Source organism: Ovis canadensis, chromosome 3 (genome assembly GCF_042477335.2).
Source record: "Ovis canadensis isolate MfBH-ARS-UI-01 breed Bighorn chromosome 3, ARS-UI_OviCan_v2, whole genome shotgun sequence".
Classification (NCBI taxonomy): Eukaryota; Metazoa; Chordata; class Mammalia; order Artiodactyla; family Bovidae; genus Ovis; species Ovis canadensis.
The window spans coordinates 224,616,058-224,638,916 of NC_091247.1; the positions used below are offsets into that span (position 1 = coordinate 224,616,058).

The window sequence follows — 22,859 nt, forward strand, 5'->3', positions numbered from 1 at the left end:
TATACCGTGCCTAAGATATCCAGTGAGGGGCATAATCCAGCCCTCAACCTCCCACCAGTGCCTGGCACAGAGGAACTTGATGGCATGCAGGGTGTTGGCAGTGCCCTGGGCCACAGCCAGGAAAAGGGAGAGCTGGCAGTGCCAAGCCTGAGGGGGGGCAAGCACCCTGGCGGGGGCACTGCCAAGGCTCTGGGTCCAGCAGCCCCATCCCCCTTTTCCCCAGAGCAGCCACTGGGAGCAGGCTCCCCCATCCTGAGTACCAGCTGTCTCTCGGCCCACTGCCTACGCCCATCAGGGGGGTGGCCCCAGGCCAAGCTGGCCAAGTGGCCTGCAGCCCAGGGGCCGGCCCAGGGCCAGACAATGTCAGTGAGGATCAGCCAGGCTCAGCGAAGTCAAGCAGGTGGCCGGCTGGAGGGGCTCTCCTCCGTTCAGGGTCATGGACCCTTGGGGGCCCACCAGCTCTCTCCCCTGCGCCAACCTCCAAGATGGCTGGGACCTAGCTGCCCCCCTCCCATGGCTCTTCCTGGTGTGGACATTCCGGCTGGCATTCAGCCCTGACCACCCTCTCCAGCTGCTTCTCCCCAGCTCCCAGAGCACTTGCCCACCAGCTCTCAGTCCTCTGCTCTTGTACATGCTGTGCCCTCTGCTGGCACTGCCGTCTGTCCAGTCAATGACCAACACCTCCACCATCAGTGCCTCTCAGAGTCAAGCTGGGGCTCCTTTATTCTCAAGGATGGGAGTCACAGAAAAGGGTTTATTTACACAAGGAGCCCCCAGGACAGAACCACTGGCCTTACCCAGTGCATCTCATCCCTGCAAGACTCCGAGGCTCCTCCTGGTCCAGTCTGGGCAGGCAGAAGTGCTGGACTTCAAGACTGGCATCCCTCCTTCCGCGGCCTGGGTGCTCCCCCCACCCCCGGTCAGGCCCTGTGGCAAGTCCCCCTGGCAGAAGAGGGCTCCCGGCGCTGCAACGCTTCGAGAGAACTGGCAGCCCCTTCTTCACACGGTGACCTCAGCTTTGCTGTTGGTGCTCAGGTGCCGGGATCCGCGCCCGGCGCTGCCGTAAAGGCCAGGGGCCTGCGGGCTGAAGGCCTCGGGCAGCTTCTCCACACTGAACTGGCTCCGGGGCGCGTGGCCTGGCCGTCGGGGCGCGGGAGAGGCGTGAACCACCAGGTGGCCGCGGGCTGCTGGCCGGACGGGGCGGCCGGCGGTCCAGGCCTTGTAGTGGCCCGATGGGGTGGAACCGGCGGGGGACGCGTAGCCCGGGGGGGCCCAGGGGCAGGCGTCGAGCAGCTCAGGCAAGTCCTCGGGGGACCTCCGGGCTCGCGCCGGGAGGGTCAGCGGGGCGGGTTCCGTGGCAGGAAAACGCTGGTAGAAGTCCGGAGCGGAGGCCTCTGCGGGGACAGAGAGCCGTGAGTCGGCGGCAGGGCCAGACTTCGGGGCGGGGTCAGACCTCAAGGCGTGACCAGGTCCCGGGGACGGGGCCTCAGCGCCTCCAGGCGGGGACAGGCAGCAGAGGCGGGGGTCTCAGAGCCACCCAGGAAGGGTACAGGCTATGCCCCCCGGCTCTAGATTCGGCTACCCGGCCCCAGACCCGCAGCCTGATGAGAGAGGGATGCGGTGCAGCCGAGGCGTGGGAGCCGATCAGCGAGGGGGCAATGCGGACGCTGGCTGGAGCGCCGGGAACTTTAGAACTGGGACGCCGAGCCTCATAATCCAAGCGCTTGCACTTCCGGGGGTGCAGTGGGCCCGGCGCTCCTCGCACAAACCCGGCCTCTCACCTGCGGCCTTGAGCGCGGCTGCCTTGAGGGTGGCGTACTTAGCGAAGTCGGGCTGCAGCGTCACGTTGCCGCCCCCCTGCAGCCGGGGGGCGCGCGGGGGCCCCGCAGTCACCGAACCCAGGGGCACGTTGTTGGGGCGTTTCTTGTCTGGAAGGAGGAGATGAGACTCGGCTCGCTGACCGGAAGACATCCTGCACCTCTTTGCAGCCCACTCCCGAGGGCAATTAATGATAACTTGTGAGATGACTTAGGAACTTATTCCTCCTCTGTCTCCTGACGGCAGAATCTCCAGTACCTCGGACAGGGCCTGGCTCAGAATAAACGTGAATAATAGCAGCCAGCCCTGAGGGGGTGCTCATCTAACGGATGACTTGCCAGCTTGTTCGATTGGAGCCTGGCGCTGGGGCTCAGGATCGGCTCCTCCCAGAGAGGAAGAGAATGTTTGAGGATTGGAACCCATAGTTGGGGGAGGGGAGGTGCTGTCAAGCCTGTGTCGCCAGCAAGAGTCCAAGAGGGAGGCACCAGCTGGAAGGAAAAGGCCCACGAGAGGCCACAGATGCAGGCCAGGGCTCTGGGCCAGAGCCTAGGACCAGGCAGACCCAGAGTCTGAACTGGGCATTCCTGAATCAGGAATCTTCTCCACAGAGTCCCAGAGGCTGGAGGTTGCAGGACCCTGGGAGGGACCCCTGTCCACCACAAGAAGCTGACTAGTTGCCCACTCCCCCCTCACAGAGGCGGGCAGCTCACTTCATCTGAGAAATGGCTCACAGCCTCAGCGCCCCGGTCCCCTGCTCCCAGGCCCTCCTGACAAGGCGGCTCTGTGCTGTGGATCAACAAAGGCCCGGCCACTAGCCGCCTCACCTGTGCTGTTGTGGGGGGAGCCCCGGGGAAGGCCATCACCCATCTGCACCTGGACACAGCTACCCAGAGGTGGGCCCAGAGGTGGAGGCAGTGGCTCCTGGGGGCCGGGCTGCTTCAGGAGTTCTGTCAGTGTCCTGTAGGGAAAGAGAGGTGACAGGCAGCCTGTTTCCCTGTCAGCCAGGTTTGGCCCATCAGAGGCAGCCCCCGCCATGACTTCTCACTGTGTGGCCCTGGGCAGCTCTTTCAACCCTTCTGGCCTGCCCTCTCCCGGGTGATTAGCCCCAAATATCTAGTTTCTCCTCCCAGACATGACCTGTAGCCCCTACATGGCCAACTCTCAGAGCAGGTCAGGAAACTAAGGGGGTCACGTGTAACCAGGGCCACCTTATTTTCCAAAGGCTCTCCTCCTCCCTGTTCTGGAGTCTACTCCCCAAGACCTTCCATGTTGAGCCCCCGTCTCAACACAAGCATCTCAGTGTCTCTGGCTCCTGGACTTTGTGCCACTCCTTCTCCGTCTCCTCTGGGAAAACTCCTACTCATTCTTCAAAGCCCACCAGAATCCTTCCTCTACCAGGAAGCCTTTTTTTTTTTTTACCTGCCTACCTTCCTCCCCTCTTGCCACAGGGGTTTCTGCTGTGTTCTGGGACTTAGCTGCCAGCACAAGCAGGGAAGATGGACAGTGTGGGGAAGGAGGAGCCAGGAGACCCCCGCAGTGCCAGCCCCGCACCAGAGGCTGTGTGACCTTGGGTACCAGGACACCCAGCCCCCACCCAGCTGTGACAGGATCTGACTGAGCCTTCCCCACAGACAGCCAAACCCAGCCTTCAGCCCAGCTGCCTTCAGTCCAGAACCCATGATTTTCTCCTCGCTGGGGCCTCAAATGACTGATTCATGCTGAAGCACATTGGAGATGGGACACCTGGGATGGGCGCAGTTTGGCTGCAATGTGGCAGGAGCTGGAGGTCTCCTAGCGCCTGCCTGAGCCGATCCACATCCCCTGCTCACTCCTTGGCTGCTCACCCCCGTGGTCTCATCTCTGAGCACCCAACAGCCAGCTCTCCCAAACACCTGAGCGATTTTCATGCCTCTGAGCCTTTGCACAAACTTTCTCCAGAGACAGAGTCGGACTCCCCACCAAGCCATCTGAGAAGCCTTCCCTGACCAGCAAGCTCAACAAAACAGAATTAAGGGTGTGACTCGAGGGGAGGAGGGCAGGGGTTCAGAGCACACCCACACACAAGCTCCAGGTCTCCCCAAATAAGAAATCGGAGTCAGGGCACATAGAGCCTAAAGGCCAGACAGAAAAAGGCACTGGTCCACGGACTCAGCACATCAGGGGTGGCCCAGCTCTTCCTGAAGCATCACTAGACCCGCTTCCTGGTCCCCTGAGGATAATATGGGTTCCGGGTGAACGTGTCCCTAGGCTGCTGCAGCCACTCCCCTCCATCATCATGGCCCCCAGTTCCTGCTTCCCCGCTCGGATCAAGGACAGGCCCTGTCCTCTCCCCCTCATCCAGCTCCAGGAGGCTCCAAGCTCAGGAGGCCCAGGCCTTGCCCCTGAAGCATGCAGCACCCAGGGTGAGAGGCACCAGATCGCACACAGCACAGCAGCTGAAGCCAGGGTTCCAGTCCTGGCTCGGCCTTCAGCTGCCTTAGAGCAGGTGGGCTGGGTGGTCTGGAGGGTGAGGGTCCCACAGAGTGCCAAGGAAGCCCTCCTGCCCCTGAAGGAAGTCTAGGAGTGGGGAAGCATTAACACCTAGCCCACCCAGGCATGGAGGCCTCTCTCCATGGTCACTTCTAAGTACCAGCCTGTCGCACACCGTGTCAGCAGCCCACACACCCAAGGGAGCCGGGCCTGGATGAGCGAGTGAGCAGGGCACAGGCCCCAGGACATGGGGGTGACTGGGGGCATGTGAGTGTGTGTCAGGGAATGGGGTGTAAGTGAAAGTTTAGGTTTAGGACACCGAATCCCAGAGTCCCTTTCCCAGCTTAGGTAGGGAACCTGGGTCCTGTGACCCCCACTTAACACAGAACTCAGCACCTGTCCAAACCGCAGCCAAAACGAACCTGTACGGCACCCAATGCGGATCCCCCTCTACCCAGGGGCACTGAGTGGGATGAGATGGGGAGGTCTTCTAGAAACACCAGGCAAATAAGGTCAGCCCTGAGTCACAGCTTTGGGGGTGGGGGTGGGGTGGGGAGTGGGAAGGGAAGCAGGAGGGGAGAGAGCCAAGGGAGCCACAGAAAATGTCCCTTCCCTGGGGACCTGAGATGCCCGACGCTACACCAGTGCACGCCCTCTACCCCAGCGCTAGTTGGGCTCTGGCCCCAGGCCCCCTCCCCTAGGCACTGATTTTGTGCCCTCAGTAGGGCGACCTGTCCTCCCCCTAACTCCAGAAGAGGCCAGAGCTGCGGGGGAAGGCCGCTCAGCACCCAGCTCCCGCCGGAAGGTCAAGGGGAGACGGAGCGGTATCGGCTGTCTCCCTCCGTGAAGGGGGGATGGGGGAGAAACAGACCTGGAGACTCAGAAGCGGGGAGACAAAACCTGGAGGAGGCGGCTGTTGAGAGGATCGGAGGTTCCAAGGGTCAGGAAGAAAGAAGGCTCGAGAGGGGGAGCCCACCCGGCAGGCTGGCCGTCCAGGGGGTTGGGAGGGGATCCCGGGCCCCGGCCCCGGGCCGCGCGCGCTCACCTGGTCACGGCGCGCCGCGCGCGCGGGCTGTGCGCCCTCTCCAGGCCCAGACGCGCCCCGATGCCCGCTAGCACCAGCAGCGCGGCGACGCCGCACACCGCGTAGACGGCTGTGTGGCTGCGTTCGCGGCCCGGGTCCCGGGGAGCGGCGGCGTCGCGGGCGCGCGCGGGCGGCCGGCCAGTCTGCACCCAGGCCGGCGTGTCGTAGTTGGAGCAGCGGCTCTGGTCCAGGCGCCGCGGCCCGTCGTGGCAGCAGAAGCGGTAGCCGCACGTACCGCAGCAGAAGTTGTAGGCGCCCGAGCTGCAGTTGAAGGGCGGGTCCCACTGACCCATCACATCGTAGTAGCCGCGGCAGCGGTCGCCCCCAGCTGGGGCTGCTGTGCCGGGAGCCGCCGGCTCTTGCGCCTCGGGGGCCCCCGCGCGGCTCGACGGCGGCCGCGCCAGCAGCAGCGCCAGCCCGAGCCCGAGCCCGAGCCCGAGCCCCGGCGGCCCGCGGCGGCCGCGCAGCCCCCGCGCACCGGCCCGCTCCATCGGGCCCGCTTCGGCTACAGCACCCGGCGCATGGCGGCGCGCCGCGGCTCCGTCCCGCCTCGCTCCGGGCCCGCTGGCCCGCGCCCGCTGGGATCGCGCCCGCCTCGCCGCCCTGCCGCTGGGTCCTGGAGGACACCGCCTCTGTCGTCAGCTTCCCGCGAGGACCCCAGGCCCTGGGCCGGGGTTCGGTCTGAGCCCCGCGGGGCCGCGTCTCCGGTGGGCGCGTACTCTTCGTAGGCTCACCTCGGACCCCAGCCGGCCAGTCGGCGCCCTGGGACGGCCCACCCCCCCGGGCCGGGCGGCGGGTCCTCGCCTGCGCCCGGTCCCGGCCCGGCGGGTGTGCGGGTCCCGGGCCTAGCGGGGGCGGCGGGCCGCCGGATGCCGCTGCCTTCCCGCCGCCCGCTCCGCGCTGCCCGCGCTCTGGCTGCGGCTCCGGCTCCGCGCGGGCTCGGGCGGGCGGGGGAGGGAGGGAACGGGGGAAGGAGGGCAGGCGGGAGGGAGGCAGGGCCGGGGGAGGAGCGCGGCCGCGGCGGCGGGAGGGCGGTGGCGCGGCGGGCCCCGCACCGGCGGAGCGCCCCACCGAGACCCTCCCCGAAGGCCCGCCGCTAGCGGTCCTCGGAACCGGCGCTCCGGGGCGCTCAGCCCAAGGCTCTCGGGACTGTTCCTTCGGACACTAGGCCCGCCGCGGGAGCGCTTGTGTTTACAGGTGCGGGGACTGAAGGGACCGGGCAGCCCTGGCGGGTCGCTGTTGTCCCCCATCCTCCCCGTGCCCTACGCCAGTTCCGATCCAGACACAAGTGTGGCTTGAGGCAGGGCCATTTCCTCTGCGCGCCTCGATGTTCTGGCTGTTAAATGGGAAGGAAACTTCCAGCAGAGCCTCAGCAGAAGGCCAAGTTTAGGTCCCCTCCAGGCTGCCTCGGGTTCAGTGTTAACCCTGGGACACGAACTTGGGTCCCAGAACTTCCTGGACGCTGGGCTGGGGTCCTGCGGTGACCCCACGCCTATGAGCGGTGGACAGGGCCTAGTCTGGAGCTCCCTGGATCTCTCCTGCCAGCCCAGGTGAGAAAGAGAGGAGACTGGTTTACCCGCAGGGACTCCCCCTGGGGCAGAGCCCTTGTCAGACACTGCGCCCTGGTCCCCACTGGACCCTCAGGTCCTTTCTCAAACCCTGGGGTAGGGGTAGGGGCCAGGAGGGAACCTACTCAGAGCGCTGCTCAGTTATGATTCTGAAGTTGGTTTTAACTGCAGAATGTGATCCAAACAAGCCAGGTGGGTTGCCTTGCTTTTCCCTGCCTCAGTTTCTCATTTTAACATCAGGAACTGCCTCTCCTGGCAGGGAAGGGTCAAGGTGGGGCCTCCCACTGTCTAGATGAGAGCATTAGGAGGACACCGACTGCGTGTGCCAATTTCCTGGTGTCCCCACAGTACAGACTTCTGCCACATCTGCTGAATGAATGAAGTGACTCTAGCCTCTGGTTTCAGATGAAGAATTTGGGCTCCTTGGGTGCTTCCTGCTCCCTCTTGCATCCTGTCTTCACTCAGTAACTGGGATCAGCTTATAAAAATGGAGGAGGTGGAGGCAGGAAGGAGACAGATTTACATTTAAAGGAGGATCAGGTTTCCTGTTGATGAGATGAGGGGCTGACAGGCTAATTTCAGGGCTAAGACAGGAAGGAGGGTGACCTCCCTACAAAGCCCTCCCCCATTCCTTATGCCCTGGCCAAAAACAGACTGCTCCTCTCTCCACCCACAAACATGCTTTGGATCCAGCCCAGAAGACCCTACCCTACTAAAAGGCTTTATTACAATTTTATAGAAAAAAGAGAATAGATGAACAAAGGGATAAAATGAAATTGCCTTAGTTCCATTACCAGGGAAAACTGATCCTTTACAAGCTGCTTTATAACTGGTTTTTCGTTTACATTTTGCTGTCAAACTTTCAGTATATTATTCTGCTTTATAACTTTATATTTTCTGGTGCATCCTTAGCTGGTATTCCTAGAAATGGAATCCATGGCACAGACTGTCTAGTTTGTATCAATGCCCTCAACACACACTGCCAAGCAGCCCTCTGGGTCACTGAGTCTCGGAGGGGGGCTGCTTCTCCCCTCTTTCCCACCCTATTGCTGGGCACTAGGTTTCAAGAGGCTTGTCACTGCTCCCTGGGACTGTGACCTCTTCCCGGGTAACATGATCCTGCTGGACCCAGAGCAAGTCTTCCAATGCGCTGCTTCTCCCTGGACCCCTCTCCTGACCCTGCTCTCTTGGCATCATTGGATGCTCTGCCCAGCTTCCACCCCAGACTGACTGCAATCAGGATATATGTCTCCATTTAGCCAACGAAGGAGCTGGATTCCAGGCACCCCCCTATCATACCCCCCAGGGACTGATGTCTAACCTCCAACTCCTCCCCACATCCATGGCTTCCTCCCCATCTCAGTTTGGTTCAGTGGTCAGCCAGGAACCATAGATGCCCACATCTACTGGGTCCATGCCAGGCACTCAATGCCCTCTCCATGTGAACACTCAGCCTTGGGGTGCAGGATGACACAGAGAGGGCAAATGCAAAGAGAGACCACAGCTGACTGGCTGAGCTCTGGGGTCTGACCCTGTCCCCCAGGTGCCCAGCCACGTGCTGGGCAAGAGGATCCACAGATGGAGTAGTCCAGTTAAGGGAGGACCCCTTTGTCCAAGCTGCCCCCCCGGACCCTGGGATCTCTCTCCATGACAAGGCACCAGAGCGCCGTCCCCTCATCTCCACTGCCCGCCGCCCCCAAGCCTGTATCACCAAAAGTCATCCATTGATCCAGGCTTAAAATAACCCCTGGCATCTGCAGCAAGCCCCATGGGGCAGGCAGAGGAGCCGAGTCTCCGTTCATGAAGGGCACCTGCCCCGCCCCCAGCTCCGAAAGCTGGGATCTGGAGTGTGTGGGTATCTGAGTGTGCTCGAGAACATGAGTGAGAGTGTACACGTCTGGGGCTGGCACGGCTGTGAGGGCCTTCGCTGCACGTGGGTGTGTATGTATGCGTGTGTGGCAGTGCGAATGTGCCTGTGCACAACCCTCCCTGTTGAGTGTTTGCCTGGTGCCCAGGTCTGGCTGAGCAGGGCTCAGGGTCCTGAGAGGAGAGATCGGGGACGTACATTAAGAACCTGGCTTGGGCATCAGCATCCGGATTCTAGGTGGTAGGTAACCAGTCTGCCTAGCCTTCCTAGAGAGAAACCCAAGCCCCGGGACAGGGAATGACTTGTGGTGACTGGCACACAGCCTGGAAGGGCCGGAGTCTGGCCTGGAACCTGCACTGTGTGCCCCAAACCTACCTTCTGACCAGTTCAGTATAGAGAAAGCAGCTGGAGGCTCCCAGCACTCCCAATGCCTAACACCTGGCACATCAACTCCTCCACAAACCCCTGGGCCCTCCCATGGGTTGTTTCTTCCTGGAATGCCTTTCCAGCCCCTCACACTGAGAACTCCTATCTATTCTTCACTTCGGATCCAGACTAATGTGAGTTGGAATGCCGGCTCTAATAAGACCGATCCACATTTCTGGGCCTCAGTTTTCTCATCTGCAAGATGGGCTGCTAACTCTTTCCACAGGGCTGCAGGGAGAGGCCAACGGGTCTCCGGTTGAACAACATCAGAGCCTGCAGCCTTTTGGGAGCCTCCACCACAGCTGTGCTAAGAAGACGGTGATTCCACCATGGGTGCCCTCTGGGAGTCATTGCCAAGCCCATCTTGCTCCCATTTCGTCTATGGTGGAAGGTTACCCAAGAGGCAGACGTTGCAGGGGACCATGGATCCCCTGGCCCGTGCAGATGCCGAATGTACGTTGGTGGGGAGGTCTGCAGGGAGGGCCCGAGGCTCCTCTGTCTCCCTGAGAGGCAGCTCGTGACTCAGGCTCCAGCTGGCTGTGGGAGGGACCGGTCGCGCCCGCGCTCCTGAGGTCGCGAGGGGGCTGGGGTTGGGAGGTGGGGGCTGGCGCTGGGTGCTGGAGCTCATCTTCCCTTCTCAAACCCACGTGCACGCAACCAAGGTGCAAGTCTGGAGCTGCCCACCGTGACCTTAGCTCGGAAACAGACCCAGAGAGGACAGTATTCGGCGGAGGCCATACCGCGCCTCCACCCCGAATAGATGCGCTCTGCCCCGCCAGCCTGCCGGTTCCTAGGACATAGCTCTGAGGTCAGCTCCGAGCGCGGAGCGCCGAGCCGGAGGAGGAGGACAGAGCCGGGGAGGCCACCTCTCCCAAAAGTCGGGCCAAGCCCCTGCATTTGGACCCCTCCCGGCTCAGGTCGAGGTCCTCGGGCCTCGTTTGAGGACGGGGACCCCGCGTGAGCGCGGCGGTCCGGAGTTTGGAGTCTACAGGTGATCTCGGTGCCCTGCTCCTACACGACCTCCCGTTTTCCCTGCAGGTGGGCCTTGGATCCACCCCTTCTACCAGCTCCTGGCCCCGCCCCTTTCCTCCTACCCTCCAAGGCTTGGGGTTCCTCGGCCCCACCTCCCTCCTTGACCCCACCTCCCTCCTTGACCCCGCCCTCGTCACGCCTCTAGCCCTGGCCCCACCCCTCCCTCCCGCAGCCCCGCCTTCTGGTGCCCGAACGCAGGCTGTCCAGGTGCCCCGGGTCTCGCTGACCGCAGGATCCGCCGACACAGACTTTCACCTGCGCCAGAGTCGTCGGCACCGTCCTGGATCCATGCAGGACGCCCGGGGCTGGTCCTCAGATTTTCTGCAGCTCAGGGGAGTGAAGAGATGCTCAAGAGGCCCGGTGGGGCCCTGGAACCCATGCAGAGTCCCCCGAAGAGTAGGAGCCAGCACACAGGCGTTTGTGTACTCCTGGCTTCTCCTCGATTCTCCGTGTGACCCTGGGCAGTTGTTCCTACCACCCACCCCCCTGCAACCCCCCTTCCCCACCCCCAGGTCTGGATCAGGCAGCTGGGGAGCCGCCAGAGACGGGAGAGAGGTCAGATTTCGGCTCTGGGTAAGGGAGAATTTGGCCTGAGTCACTGACAACAGAGAAGATGGGGGTGGGCTCCCACCTTGTGCCCAGGGGAGGGCTAAAGGGTCTGGAGGTGACAGAAAGGGTGAGACCAAGTGATGGAACTGAAGGAGCGCTGTGCTCCCAGAGGTGGGTGCCCCTGGGTGCCACTGGGGGGGAGTGGCCACAGGGAAGGTTCTGACAGCCTCACCTGGCACTCAGCGGCCGGCCGGCCGGCCGTGTGCCCAGGTCTCCAGCCCCTTCCCCTGCCCTGACCTCTGCAGCTTTTCACACAGCTCCCTGGGCCAGGAATGCCCTTTCTCTGCTCTGTTCCAGCAAGACAGCTCTGCAGGACTCAGGGCATATCTCCTACTCTCCAAAGCACTCTAAATGCTGAATTATCACACACACACACACCCCTCTCCCTTCTCCGTGCCGCCACCCCCCCCCACCTCCGCACCTGCTTGGGGCATTCCCTGGCTCTGGCCGGGATCACCCTGTCCTGTTGTTGCATCTCGCTCTGTCTCTCCTGCTGGAATAGGACCTAATGGCGGGGTCTGAGGCTGACCTCCTGGCACCCACCAGCATGGTCCTGGCACAACGCAGGCGTGCTGGGATCTGGGATCAACGGGGGCACTAAACAGATGACAATGGGAGATGGGAGCCGTAACTCCTGAGACCAGAGCCTCAGGCCAGCTCTGGGAAACTCACATGGGGCGGGGGAAGAATTTCTGAGGGTTGAGGGGCTCTGGGCAAAAAAGTATCTGCATCCCAGGGAAGGAAGTCAATAGAGGCACTCATGAGGTGGAGCCCCTACTTGCCAAATGGCCTCTTTAATCTTGGACAGTTGGTTGGCCTGCTGGTTCCATTTTGCACATAGCAGACAGGCCCCAAGAGATGCCACAGCTTCTAAAGGCAAGGGCTGTGTGGGACCATCCCTGCCGGGACAGAGGAAGGTTAGGGGTCACGTCCCTCCTCCTGGCCTCACCAGCTGGGCCTCCCCACCCCCACCTTGAGCCAGGAGCCAGGGCTGCCAGGCAGGAAGTGAGAGGTGCCGGCAGGAAGCCCCAGGAGGAACTGAGACTTCAGCCAGCCCCGCCCCCACCTGCAGGGCCCTGGGGACCTTGGGGAAACCTGACCCTGCACCAGGAAAATCTAGCCAGAAACAGGCTGGGGAAGGGGGCTACTTTCCTGGGTTCTGATCTGAAGAAGCAGCTTTGCCAGTCTATCTTGGATCCTTCTTACTGCAGAAAGAGACCAGCTGGGGAGGGAAATCTTTGAGTCGAGGTGAAAATAAAGAGCAAAGCCTGGAACCAATGCCTGGAGTCTGCAGCTCCCGGGTCTGCTCCTGGGACCTTCTGGCCAGAGGGTGCCCAGGTCTAGCCCAGCTCCACCACTGCTGATTGTATCTTGGGCCAGGTCCCTCCATCTCTCTGGGCCTTTTCTTTCCTATCTGCAAAATGAGCCATATAATCCCTGCTCAGGAACATGAACTGGTCCAGATTTTCAGGAAACCAGTATGACCAAAAGGGCTCTGAAAAAGATCAAGGCCTTTTTAAAGCATCAACTCTCCTTCCGGGAAACAGAGACTCAGTGTCCTCATCTGTAAACTGGAGGTGAGGAGTGGGGATCCTCTATGTTCCCTTCCAGTCCTTGGAGGGCCGCAGGCCAGAAGGAGAGCTTTGCATCCAACCCCCACCTCCATTTTTCAGAAAAGGAAACTGAGACTGGACTAGGGGCTCAGTGGGGACAGAGTGGTGCCAGAGTGGTGCCAGAGGTTTGCATGTCTGGGCCCCAGGGGGCTGCACCCACTTGTGTGGCCGCCAGGGCCCACCCCCTGGCTGTGGTAACAAAGGTGGAGAGGGAGACGGGGGTGGCCGAGAACAGCTCAGGCTCCCCCAACTCTGAGAGGCAGAGAAGTGGAAAGTTGGGCCCATTCTGGGCGTGCCCCCAACCCTCCTGCCTACAGCCCTCACCCTGACCTCACCTCAGCCAGCTGATGGCTGGGGGGATGGGGGGAGGCATCTGAGAGATGTGTTCAGGATGGAGAGAAGAAACTCAGATGTGGCTGTCCGGTTCTGGGGGCCGCCAAACGGTGCTAGCCACTGACTATCTTCTGAGCTGGGGAAGGGCTGGGCCAGAAGGGCAGGTGTCTACTGGGCAGCTCTGATGGGCAGGTCAGGGACAGATGGACAGAGAGATGATGCATGGAACAGAACATGGTCAAGGTGGGAATCCTCTGGCAGTCCGGGGGTTATAACTCCAAACTCTCATTGACAAGGGCATGGGCTCCATCTCTGGTCAGGGCACTAAGATCCCACAAGGTGTGCAGCATGGCCCAAAAAAGAGAAACTAATATGGTCAAGAACCTACAAGGAGGATGACATGGTACTCAGAGTACCATCTTCTGACTCCCCAATCCCTTGCCCCTTCCAAGGGTGCTAAACTGTGACAAATTCCAAGGCCATAGTCAGGGTAGAGTCCAGGTCAGGAGGATCTAACCCTCCTGATCGCAGGAGGTTTGGCAGGAAAGCCAGCAGCTGACTGAGCGCACAGCGTGGTCCAGAACTGGGAGAGAGAGGTCTTGGTTCCAGGCCCCAGGGCAGGGGGCACCCCGTCAGAGGAATAGTTCCACTGGGGTGGTGGATGCCTGACTTGGGGAGCACAGGCCACAGAGCGAAGGGCACTCAAAGGACATCAGGTCCAGCTGGTTTGAGGGCCCAGGCCTGCCCTGGCCTCCTAACTAAGAAGCCTCCTGCAGGTCCTGGGCCCTGCCCTGTATACAGCTCTGTGTGCCCCGGAAGCCGCTAGCACTCCAGGTGGGCTCATGCTGACGTGCTGTCAGCACGCCATCAGTGTGCAACTGCAGTCCAGCCCCACAGGCTCTAGACTTCTTCCCAAGCGTGAGCCTGGGGCTCTGGAAGCTGCCACCAGGGCAAAAATGGCATCACAGATCTTAGCAGGTTGGGCCAAGCTCAGGGGTGACCCTAGGATACAGATACCCAATAACCAGCACAATTCAGGCTATTTCTTAAACTCATCTTGTAATAAATCCCAAAGCAAATCGGTCAGTTGGTTACTCACTGCTGCCATTTGCATCGGTTTAAAAGCGGGACAGCTCTGAGAGCACGTATTAAACACAACCCGGCTACAAATTAAGCATCCTCCTACTCAGTGCTTTCCTAGATTCATTCTGGTTTATGGTGGTTTCCCCAAGCTTAAAGAAAAACTCTACTCAGAGTATCCCAACCACTGAAAGAGCACAGAGCTCAGCCACTACCTTTGAGGACTATGACAGATGGTATGAGTTTATTTTGTGCATTTGTGGTCACTCAGTCGTGTCCAACTCTTTGCAACCCCATGGAATGTAACCGCCAGGCTCCTCTGTCCATGGGATTCTCCAGGCAAGAGTGCTGGAGTGGGTTGCCATTTCCTCCTCCAGGAGATCTTCCCAACCCAGGGATCAAACCCGCCTCTCTTAATGTCTCCTGCATTAGCAGAAGATTCTTTACCGCTAGCGCCACCTGGGCAGCCCAGTATGAGTTTAAGCCAAATGCTAACACGCAGTACAATGCCATGCAGTCCAAACTCTGTGGTCTGGGTGTCTGTAGTTCTGCAGGGTTAGCGGGGGAGCTTCCAGAAGGGACAGTGGGCACCGGAGTGAAGAACTGAATTCAACCTTCGAGTCCAGCTGGTGGCCCATAGAAAGGGTGGGGGCTGCCTCCTGCCCTCCTCGGTCGCTACTGTAGCTCAGGCCCGGTCGTCTTGGTGGTCACCAGCTCAGTGGAACCCAGCTCTGTGGCTGGCACAGGGACGCTGTGGGTAGGTGGGGTGGCCGCTGGGTCTTCACTGGGCAGAAGCCAGATGGGAGCCGTGGCATCCAGGGTTCCGGGGGAGAGTGCGGTATCAACATCCAGGGGCTCTGGGGTGGAGAGGGTTGTGGGTGGTGCAGGGTCAGGATTGGCTCCCAGCCGTCTCCCCCCCCCCCCCCCCCCCCCCCCCCGTTCTGGAAGCCTCCCTGGCAGGACAGCCCTCTGACTGATGGGAGAGCAGTCAGCTGATAAAGCCCCACTGGTGGGATGGGGAGGGGTGGCACGTGATGGGCCCTCAGGACGGGAAGTTTCTAGAGCTGGCTGGCAAAATGCCAGTGCTGACAGAGGGCGAGGAGAGGTGGGAACCGGTCTGCCTGTCCCAGAGAGAGGGCGGGACAGGCCACCCCCACCCCCAACTGGGCTCCCCAGCCTTGGATTTCTTCCTCACACAGGTCTGGGACGCTAGAGCTGTGTCCCTCGCCTGGATTGCCGGTCTCTGGTCGGACTATTTCTCTCCCCTCGGCCTTGCCTCCTTCAGACCATCCCTCCCCGTTCACCCGGACCCCCTCGGACCCCTCAAGGACCATGCCTCCTCTCCGACGGCCCCCAACCCTCTCCGGTCCCCTAGACGAGGGACTTACTGTCTGGGTCTCCGTCCGGCGCCTCCGCGGCCTCCGGAGCCTCAGGGACCACCGCCGCGCCCGGCTGCCGCCGCCGGCGCTTCCAGGTCACCAGCCCGATCAGGGCCAGGGCCAGCGCCAGGCCCAGCAGCGCGGGGGCTCCGAAGAGCAGCGCCGGGAGCGGCAGCGCCGCTTCGGCCTCCGCGGGGGTCCCGGGGCCCGCCGACTCCTGCGGCTGCAGCGCCGTCCCGGGCGCCAGGCTGCTTGGGCCGCCTGCTGGAGGGGACGGGCAGGGGGAGCAGGGGGCGGAGGGGAGGGGGGCGTGGGGAGGGGGAGGGCCGGAGGAAGGTGAGGCTGGGCCGCGGAAGGGGGGGACGGCCGGGCGGGGCAGCGCAGGCCGAGGGGCGAGAGGGGGCCGTGAGGGCCACGCGCCGACGGCTGGTCCCCCCTCCAGGCCCCCGGCTCACATTTCCCACCCCACCTCGCCAGTTAACCCGAGACCCCGCCCCTCCCCACAGTCCCGGGACAGGGCGGCGGCGGGGGTTGGGGGGGGCCTGCCTGCGACTCCTAGCATCCCCCTCCCTCCCGCTCCAGGGCGGCCCCGTGCGCGCGCCATGCGGCGCGGCTCGACTCTTACCCAGCCTAGGCTCCGTCGTCCGGAGGAGACTGCAGGCCACACAGTTGCGGACCAGCGGGTCGAAGCACTGGGTCTGCAGGCACTGCGTGGGTGCCGGCCGGTCCTTGCCCCGCAGGCTTCTCCGCCCTCGCGGCATGCTGCCGGAGCCTCTAGCCTTCTGCGCATACCCCCCGCCGCCTGGACGAGTCTGGCCTCTGCTGCCCCGCGGGGAGGGAACCGGGCGGGGCGCCACCCACTCCGCCCCAGCCCGCCCTCCTGCCTGCTGGAGTGGGACCACTCTTAGCCCGCGGACCAGCACCCCAGACCTTCTCTCTGTGGTTTCTCCATTCAACCATCACCCCTAGACAACCATGGGGCGGGCCCTATTCTGGGCTCTGAAATCAGGCTGGGACTGAGACCCGGGGGCTTGATCTTGGGGCACAGAGGATGGGCCCCTTAAGCAGGATACAGAGCTCTGAGGTGGCCTCCCCAAGGCCAGCCTGTAGTCCCAGGCCATCCTCACCAGTCCTCTTTCCCTTCCTGCCTCCTCCTCCGGGGAGCCCTCCTGTGCTTCTTAGGCAGCGCTGGTCAGATCCTCAAACACAACCGGAGTGCCCACACTGTCCCAGGCCCCCGGGGGACTCCCGCACTCGGAGGTGGCACTGGGGGAGGGAGTGCCTCTCTGCCGCAGCATCACTGAAGGTGATCCCCACCGGGGGACAGGGAAGCTTCGTGGACAGGGCAACTTTATGGACAGGACGAGCAGGTGTTTGCTAGATGGAGTGAGGTCCACTGGAGCAGGCAGTGTAAACAAAGGCCTTCGGCCAAATCCAAAGGCCAGGTAGTGTTGGGACCAGAGGGCGGGGCTGGGGCTTTGACTGAGAGAAGCCAAGACTGGCTGCAAGGGCACTGGGGCCATGGAGGCTTTCAGCAGGAAGTGTCCCAGTCAGACCTGCCTGTTCAGCACTGGCTGGAACAGAGTGCATAGATGGGTTAGGTCCAGGGATAGCTCAGTCTCTAGCTCTTAAGCAAGAGGGAGACTCAGACCAACCAGTAAACAGATAGACAGACCAAGGCCCAGGAGGCGGTAGGCAGCCCACCCACCTCAACTTCTTTTTCCCAGGGCTGTGTGTGTCCAGGCTGCTCACCCCTCTGTCTCATCAAGGCCCCTTCTGTCTCTCTACGCCCTAGTGTTTGGGGCAGCCCCACCTGACTCTCACCTGTGTCTCTCGGGCCGAGTCTCAGGCAGACATACAGCCCCCTTGGCCTTCCTGGACAGATGCTGGACCCCCTACCTGGAGTGGCTGGGGGCCGAGGCTAGCAAAGAGCCTCAGGAAGGAGCATGGACTTGGTGCCCTCGTGGTGGGCCGTACCAGACCCCTAAGCACGCAGGGCTGGAGGTGCACAGAGGAAAGAGTAACTGTCCAGGGAGCAGGGAGGGGACTCAGGGCCAGGAGTAGATCTTTAGTGGCTCAAGCAGGAGGGAAACCTTGCCGACAGAAGGTGGGACGGACAAGTTCGCAAGCAAGAGAGGGGCAAGGGGAAGCTTGGCCGCTGCCTTGGGGGTCCGGGCCAGGCCTCGAGCCACAGGCCCTGGAGGGGTGAGGAGCCCCAGGAGGTGTTGGAGTGGGTGAGATTCTTTGAGCTGTGCCTTCAAAGGGACCCTCTGCCTGCTGCTGTGGAGCTGCAGCCTGGCCAGGGTGGGCAGCGCAGCAAGGAGGCTGGGCACCACAGCCCAGGGCCGGGGAACAAGCCAGCAATTGTTCCGGAGGAAAGAGGGACGTGATGGAATGAGGGGAGTGGGGCTAGGCCGCCCCCAGGTTTCTGGCTTCAGAAACTCAGACAGCCGGCCTTCGGGAGACCAGGGCCCACTGCCTCTCCGTCCCCTGCCTACGGGCCAGCAACTCCATGGCAGGAAGGTGTAGGCGGTGGGGCAACTGCAAAGGAGAAGTGGGCCTGGGGTGGGGGTGTGGGTGTAAGTGTGGGTGTGTGTTGAGGGGGTGGGGGAGCCAGGAGCCGGCCCAGGAGCCAGGGCAGGGCAGGCCCTCCTGGGGGGCAGAGGGTCAGGGGCAAGACTAGAAGACTGGGTCCCCCTCCCCACCCCATCACTACTGATGCCGCTATTACCTGTTAGCCGTGGGACTGCCGAGCCCTTAATAGCGTCAGGCATCTCTTCTAACCTCTGTGTGTGTGTGCTCTTGGCGACCCCACGGACTGTAGCCTGCCAGGCTCCTCTGTCCTTGGGATTTCCACGAATGCTGGAGTGGGTTGCCGTGCCCTCCTCCATCCAGGGGCTCTTCCTGACCCAGGGATCGAAACAGCATCTCTTGTGTCTCCTGCCTTGGCAGGCTTGATCTTTACCTCTGTGCCACCTGGGCAGCCCCTTCTTAGAAGCTGAGTGCTGAACAATTGGGCAGAGGGAGCTGAGTCTCAGGAACCTTGGGGAGAACCTATGCCTGGGGGACAGGAGGGCCAGGTCTGGGGTCGTGTACACCAGCCACCCCTGCACGGGCGGCCCTGGGCCTCTGTCTTCCTGCAGCCGCTCTGACCCTGGTGGAGAGCAGAGGAGGTGACCGGCAGGGCCTCAGGCCATTCGGGGAGAGTGGCGCTTGGTGGCGCAGGCCTCCTGGAAGGAAAGAGGTCCTCACTGAACACACAGGCTTCCTGGGCGCCTTCTGCATGCCTGCAGAGGCAGGGACTGGGGACAGAGCTGGCGACAGGACTCGTGTGGATGGAGCCTGCAGGGGGCCTGACTCCAAACCTTTTCACTTGTGCTTCCTAAATAGGGAAGCAGGGAGACCTTGAATCTCTGTTCGGATGACTTAGGGGTTAAGAAATTTCGGGACTTTCCTGATAGGCCAGTGGTTGAGACTCTGAGCTTCCACTGTAGGGGGCACAGGGTTGAATTTCTGATCAGGGAACTAAGATCCTACATACTACATGCTGCCACAAAAAAAAAAAAAAGAGAGAGAGAGAGAGAAATTTCACCATCAGACCATATGGTAGAAGTTTATTCCTCAGTGTATTTTTTCATATCCTCTGAAGTCAAATTTATTACTTTTAAAAATTCACCATCTGCATCACTTTTTAACTGTGAGATACGACCAAGAGGGAGGAGTTAAGTTTCTAAAATCAAATGTGGTTCAAGCAAATGTCCCCTGTGCTCGCAACAGCTTTTATTTTAACTTGGTATCATTACTCTATGTATGCACAAGTAGAAAATTAGGGACTTTGTTGCTGAAAAACCCTTCTAATTGAATCTATTAGCGTTCTCAAGTTTTAATTCACTGAGTTTTGGTTTTTTTTTTAATATGATTAATTTGAGTCTGTCAGGGAAAACAGAGTCTCCTTTGATCTGTGTCCCGCAAAATACCCCCCAAAACACCCTCCCCATGGTTCTGACACAGGTGCTATCATGATGTCATTTTCTTTTCAGATGGGGAAATAGGGACTGTGAGGGGCAGAGTAATGACCCTGCACCTACGGGGGGGCCTGGGGTCTGTGTCCAGTTGAGCATGAAGTGTGGCCTGTGCCTTTCAAGCCTCAAAGACAGGATGGGGAAGTAAGGACATTCTGCCTGGTGGACAAGCTCAGTGTCAGGGGTGTGGAGAGGGGAGGCCCCAGGGGCAGAGAGGCCCAGCCCCCAGATCTGGATGTGAAAGCGCTCTGAGACCTGGGATGCCTGTGTTCTTTACTTAAAAATTAGTTTTATTTGTAATTTTGTGAGTAATATCTGCACATGTTCTCATGAAAAAAAACCCTCACACAATACCGAAGTTGATGAGTAAGAAGGGGCATTTCTCTGCCCTAGAGGGGGTCTGTTTTCACTTTGTTGAAGCCTTCCATCCCAGTCTTACTTTTACGCCTTTGCATTCTCGGGTACGTGCATTGAGAAAATCAGGTTTTGTGTTTCATAGAGAGAGGGGCCTCGGGCTGCGAGCTGACCGGTCGGTCTGAGTGCTTGTGTTGGCTCTCTCGTGTCGTCTTCTTTTCTGGAGACAAACCACGTGACATGCAAGATCTTAGTTTCCTGACCAGGGATCCAATTTAGGTCCCGGCAGTGAAGGCGTGGAGCCCTAACCGCTGGACCACTGGGGAATTCTGTCTCACTCCATCTCATTTTGTCACAGCGGCCAGAGTCCCCCGAGTCGAGATTCCCTTTGCCTTTCTTTGTTTATTTTTGGGCTGCCCCGGGTCTTCACTACTGCGAGAGGCTTCCTCTAGTTGCGGTGTGCGGGTTTCTCATTTTGGTGGCTTCTCTTTTTTGTGGAGCAAGGGCTCAGTACTTGTGGGACGCAGGCTTAGTTATTCCTCGGCGTGTAGAATCTTCCTGGACCAGGGATTGAACCCATGTCTCTTGCCTTGACATGGGGATTCCTATCCACTGTGCCATCAGGGAAAGCCCTCCTTTGCTTTTCTCATGTATCGGGTTGGCTAAGAAGTTTAGTTGGGGTTTTTACATAAGATGTTATGGAAAAATCTGAACCAAACTTTTGGCCAACAGATGTCATTTTAGCTCTGACATCCAGGACACTGCCAGAAAGTTTCCTTTCCTACCAGGGAGAGTGAGAAGGGTGTGATGTGGGGCCTCTGGACACGGGGAAGGGTTGGGAGAGGCAGGGAGGTCAGCTCAAAGTCCTGGTGAGGCCAGAGGTCCCCGGGACCCCTTTCCCCTTGAATCCAAGTTACACAAGGTGAAACCTTGGAACAGGGGGACAGAGGTGGGAGTGCTCCCTGAGGCTGCTTGTCCAGGAAGCAGTTAGAAAGTCCTCGCCCAGGCTCCCAGGCCCCTCTGCCTATCCTTAAGGCCCCATCCCTGCCCCTGCTACCAATCACACATGTGCAGCCCCAGCAGATCTCTCAGCCTGGCCCCAGGCTGGGGGGCCTGGGCCTGGGCCCTCCATGTGAGGTCCAAAAGGAGACCCGGCCCCTCAGCCTCACAGGGAGAGGAGGCCCCCACCCTCTGGGGCCAGGGTTATAGGTACGTAGGTGGACAGAGATGCTGAGACTTGGTGGGTGGGGCCAGCCGTCCCCAGGCCTCATTCAGGGCACCACCCAGGAGGGACCGGGGATGTACCATGGGTCAAGCAGTGTTCTAGGTTCTGGGGCGACAGCAGGGAACCACAGAGATACAGGCCCAACAGTGAAACCACAGAGGAGGTGAGGAGGTGCGACATGCTGGGAGGAAGTGTCAGGAGCGCAGGGCGACAGGGAGGGCTGGAGCCTTGGGAAAGGCCCGGTGCGACCTTGGAACAGGAGGACAGAGGTCCGAGTGACCCGAGGATGTCTGGAGAGGAGCGGGCGAGGCCCAGGGACCAACCGGCCACAGCAACCAGGGAGACAGCAGGGTGCACGCCCACCACGGCCTGGCCCTGCGCCCCCTTGCCTTGACCTATGGGGAGGTGGCCTCGAGATCCTTCCTTTGCAGAGAACAAAGCAAGCTCAGGAGAAGGGATGAGCCAGGCAGCCCTGGGCCCTGAGCCTTCCTGCCACCGCCCCTCCATACCACTTCTGCTGGTTGATGACATCGGCGGTGGGCAAGGGTGGGGGGTCTAGTCCAGCAAAGAAGAGGACAGAGAGCTGGGGTCCCCTCTCAGTCTGGCCGGGCAACGCTGTTACCCAGTCAGACCAAGCACCTGCTACATGTTAGCGTCAGAGGCACCCCCTGAGATGTCTCTGGCACCGCCTCCCGCCAACACCACAGGGGTGTCCCCAGGTCACAGGCACTGGGGATGGCCACCCACTCTCCCGCCCAGAGCAGCTGTTCAGGGACCCCAGCCCCATCCCTAGGGTCACACTCGAGTGGGCCTCACAGCTTCAGGGTGCAGCAGGCTCCGCAGCCCACCCCTCAGCCTCCCCCGCCTCGCCCCGTGTCTGTGAGAAGTCCTTTCACAATGATTCTCTGCTTGCAGGCTCGCAGCCCCAGGGGAGACTGAGCAGGGCAGGGGCGGTGGGGGAAGGGTTAGGTGAGTAGGCATCTTCTGGAAAGGGTCCCTTTGAGCTGGAGTCCTGCCAGGTAGGCCTGGCCCGACACCAGGTGTGTTTGGGGGAGGGACATCCCGCAGCGGGGCTTTAGTTCAATCACCTCCTGTGCTCATCTTGCCCTCCACACCCCTGGGCACAGCCAGCCAACCACTCCCCCTCAACCCCCGGGGCCACCATCTGCGGCGGGTGTGGAGGGCCAGACCCTGGCAGGTGCGGTGCCTGGCCCACGGGTTTCTCTGAGCCTCTCGAGGATCTCGCCAGGCCACAGGGCCCCGGGGGTGGGAAGTGAGCCGCCCCAGGTCATGCTGCAGGTTGGCCACAGACCCCGAGGCAGTGGGACGCAAAGGCTGGGTCCTTTCCCACTGCATCACTTCCCCCTCTGTGGCCAGGCTGCTCTGTCTTAGCCACAGCCCCAGGCCGCCCCTGCCTCTGCTCGCTGAGGGGTGGCGGAGACGCAGGTGCCAGGCTCGGAGCCCCCTCCTGGGCGGGGAGGGGAAATAGCTTCAGCCTGGGGCCGGTATGCTTGGGTCTGGGCCGCCTTCTTCGGAGAGCCTGAGCCCTTCGGGCCTGGGCTCGAGGGCTGCCCGCAACCAGGTGGCCTGAAGACCCAAACAATCCTGTACCCGAGTGAGCCCTGCCCCTCTGGCAGCCTCGGTGCTGCACCCTCATGGCGGGGGCCCCGATACCCCCCTCCCTCCCGTGTTCTCAGGGAGCACGGAGCCTCAGGCTGCCCATTGCCTTGGACCTGCTGCCCAGGGGTCCATGCCCACCATCAGTAACCACCTCCGACGTGACCGCCCCGTGACTGTGGCCAGCCTGAGGTCTTCCACTAGCCTTGAGGTTTTGTTTAACATCACAGCTTCTCGCTCTGTCCTCACGAGCAGCTGGGAAGAGAGGCATCAGTTAGCCTGACCCCAGGCTACAGACAGGAAACGGAGGCACAAGGAGTGTGAGGGGCCTGCCTGCGAGCGTGGGACCCGTGAGCAGGCAAG

The 22,859-nt window shown here is 61.1% G+C and overlaps 2 protein-coding genes across 4 annotated transcripts; both read right to left on the reverse strand.

The window, feature by feature from the left end:
- Nucleotides 1-689: 689 nt before the first annotated feature.
- On the reverse strand, nucleotides 690-6,630 carry SHISA8 (shisa family member 8). The gene is made up of 4 exons (XM_069581684.1): nucleotides 5,333-6,630; nucleotides 2,643-2,776; nucleotides 1,782-1,928; nucleotides 690-1,394 (listed from the first exon to the last, which is right to left on the reverse strand). Exons 1-4 carry the CDS (start codon nucleotides 5,860-5,862, stop codon nucleotides 1,000-1,002), a joined length of 1,206 nt encoding a protein of 401 aa, XP_069437785.1. The 5' UTR covers nucleotides 5,863-6,630; the 3' UTR covers nucleotides 690-999.
- A 7,485-nt stretch (nucleotides 6,631-14,115) lies between these two features.
- TNFRSF13C (TNF receptor superfamily member 13C) lies at nucleotides 14,116-16,285 on the reverse strand. Of its 3 annotated transcripts, none has more exons than XM_069581685.1 (3): nucleotides 15,904-16,285; nucleotides 15,288-15,620; nucleotides 14,116-14,756 (listed from the first exon to the last, which is right to left on the reverse strand). In XM_069581685.1, exons 1-3 carry the CDS (start codon nucleotides 16,037-16,039, stop codon nucleotides 14,575-14,577), a joined length of 651 nt encoding a protein of 216 aa, XP_069437786.1. In that variant the 5' UTR covers nucleotides 16,040-16,285; the 3' UTR covers nucleotides 14,116-14,574. The 3 variants fall into 3 exon arrangements, with proteins under 3 accessions (XP_069437786.1, XP_069437788.1, XP_069437787.1); XM_069581687.1 differs by having other exon boundaries at nucleotides 15,288-15,539; nucleotides 15,904-16,249; XM_069581686.1 differs by having other exon boundaries at nucleotides 15,288-15,542; nucleotides 15,904-16,127.
- Between the last annotated feature and the right edge of the window lie 6,574 nt (nucleotides 16,286-22,859).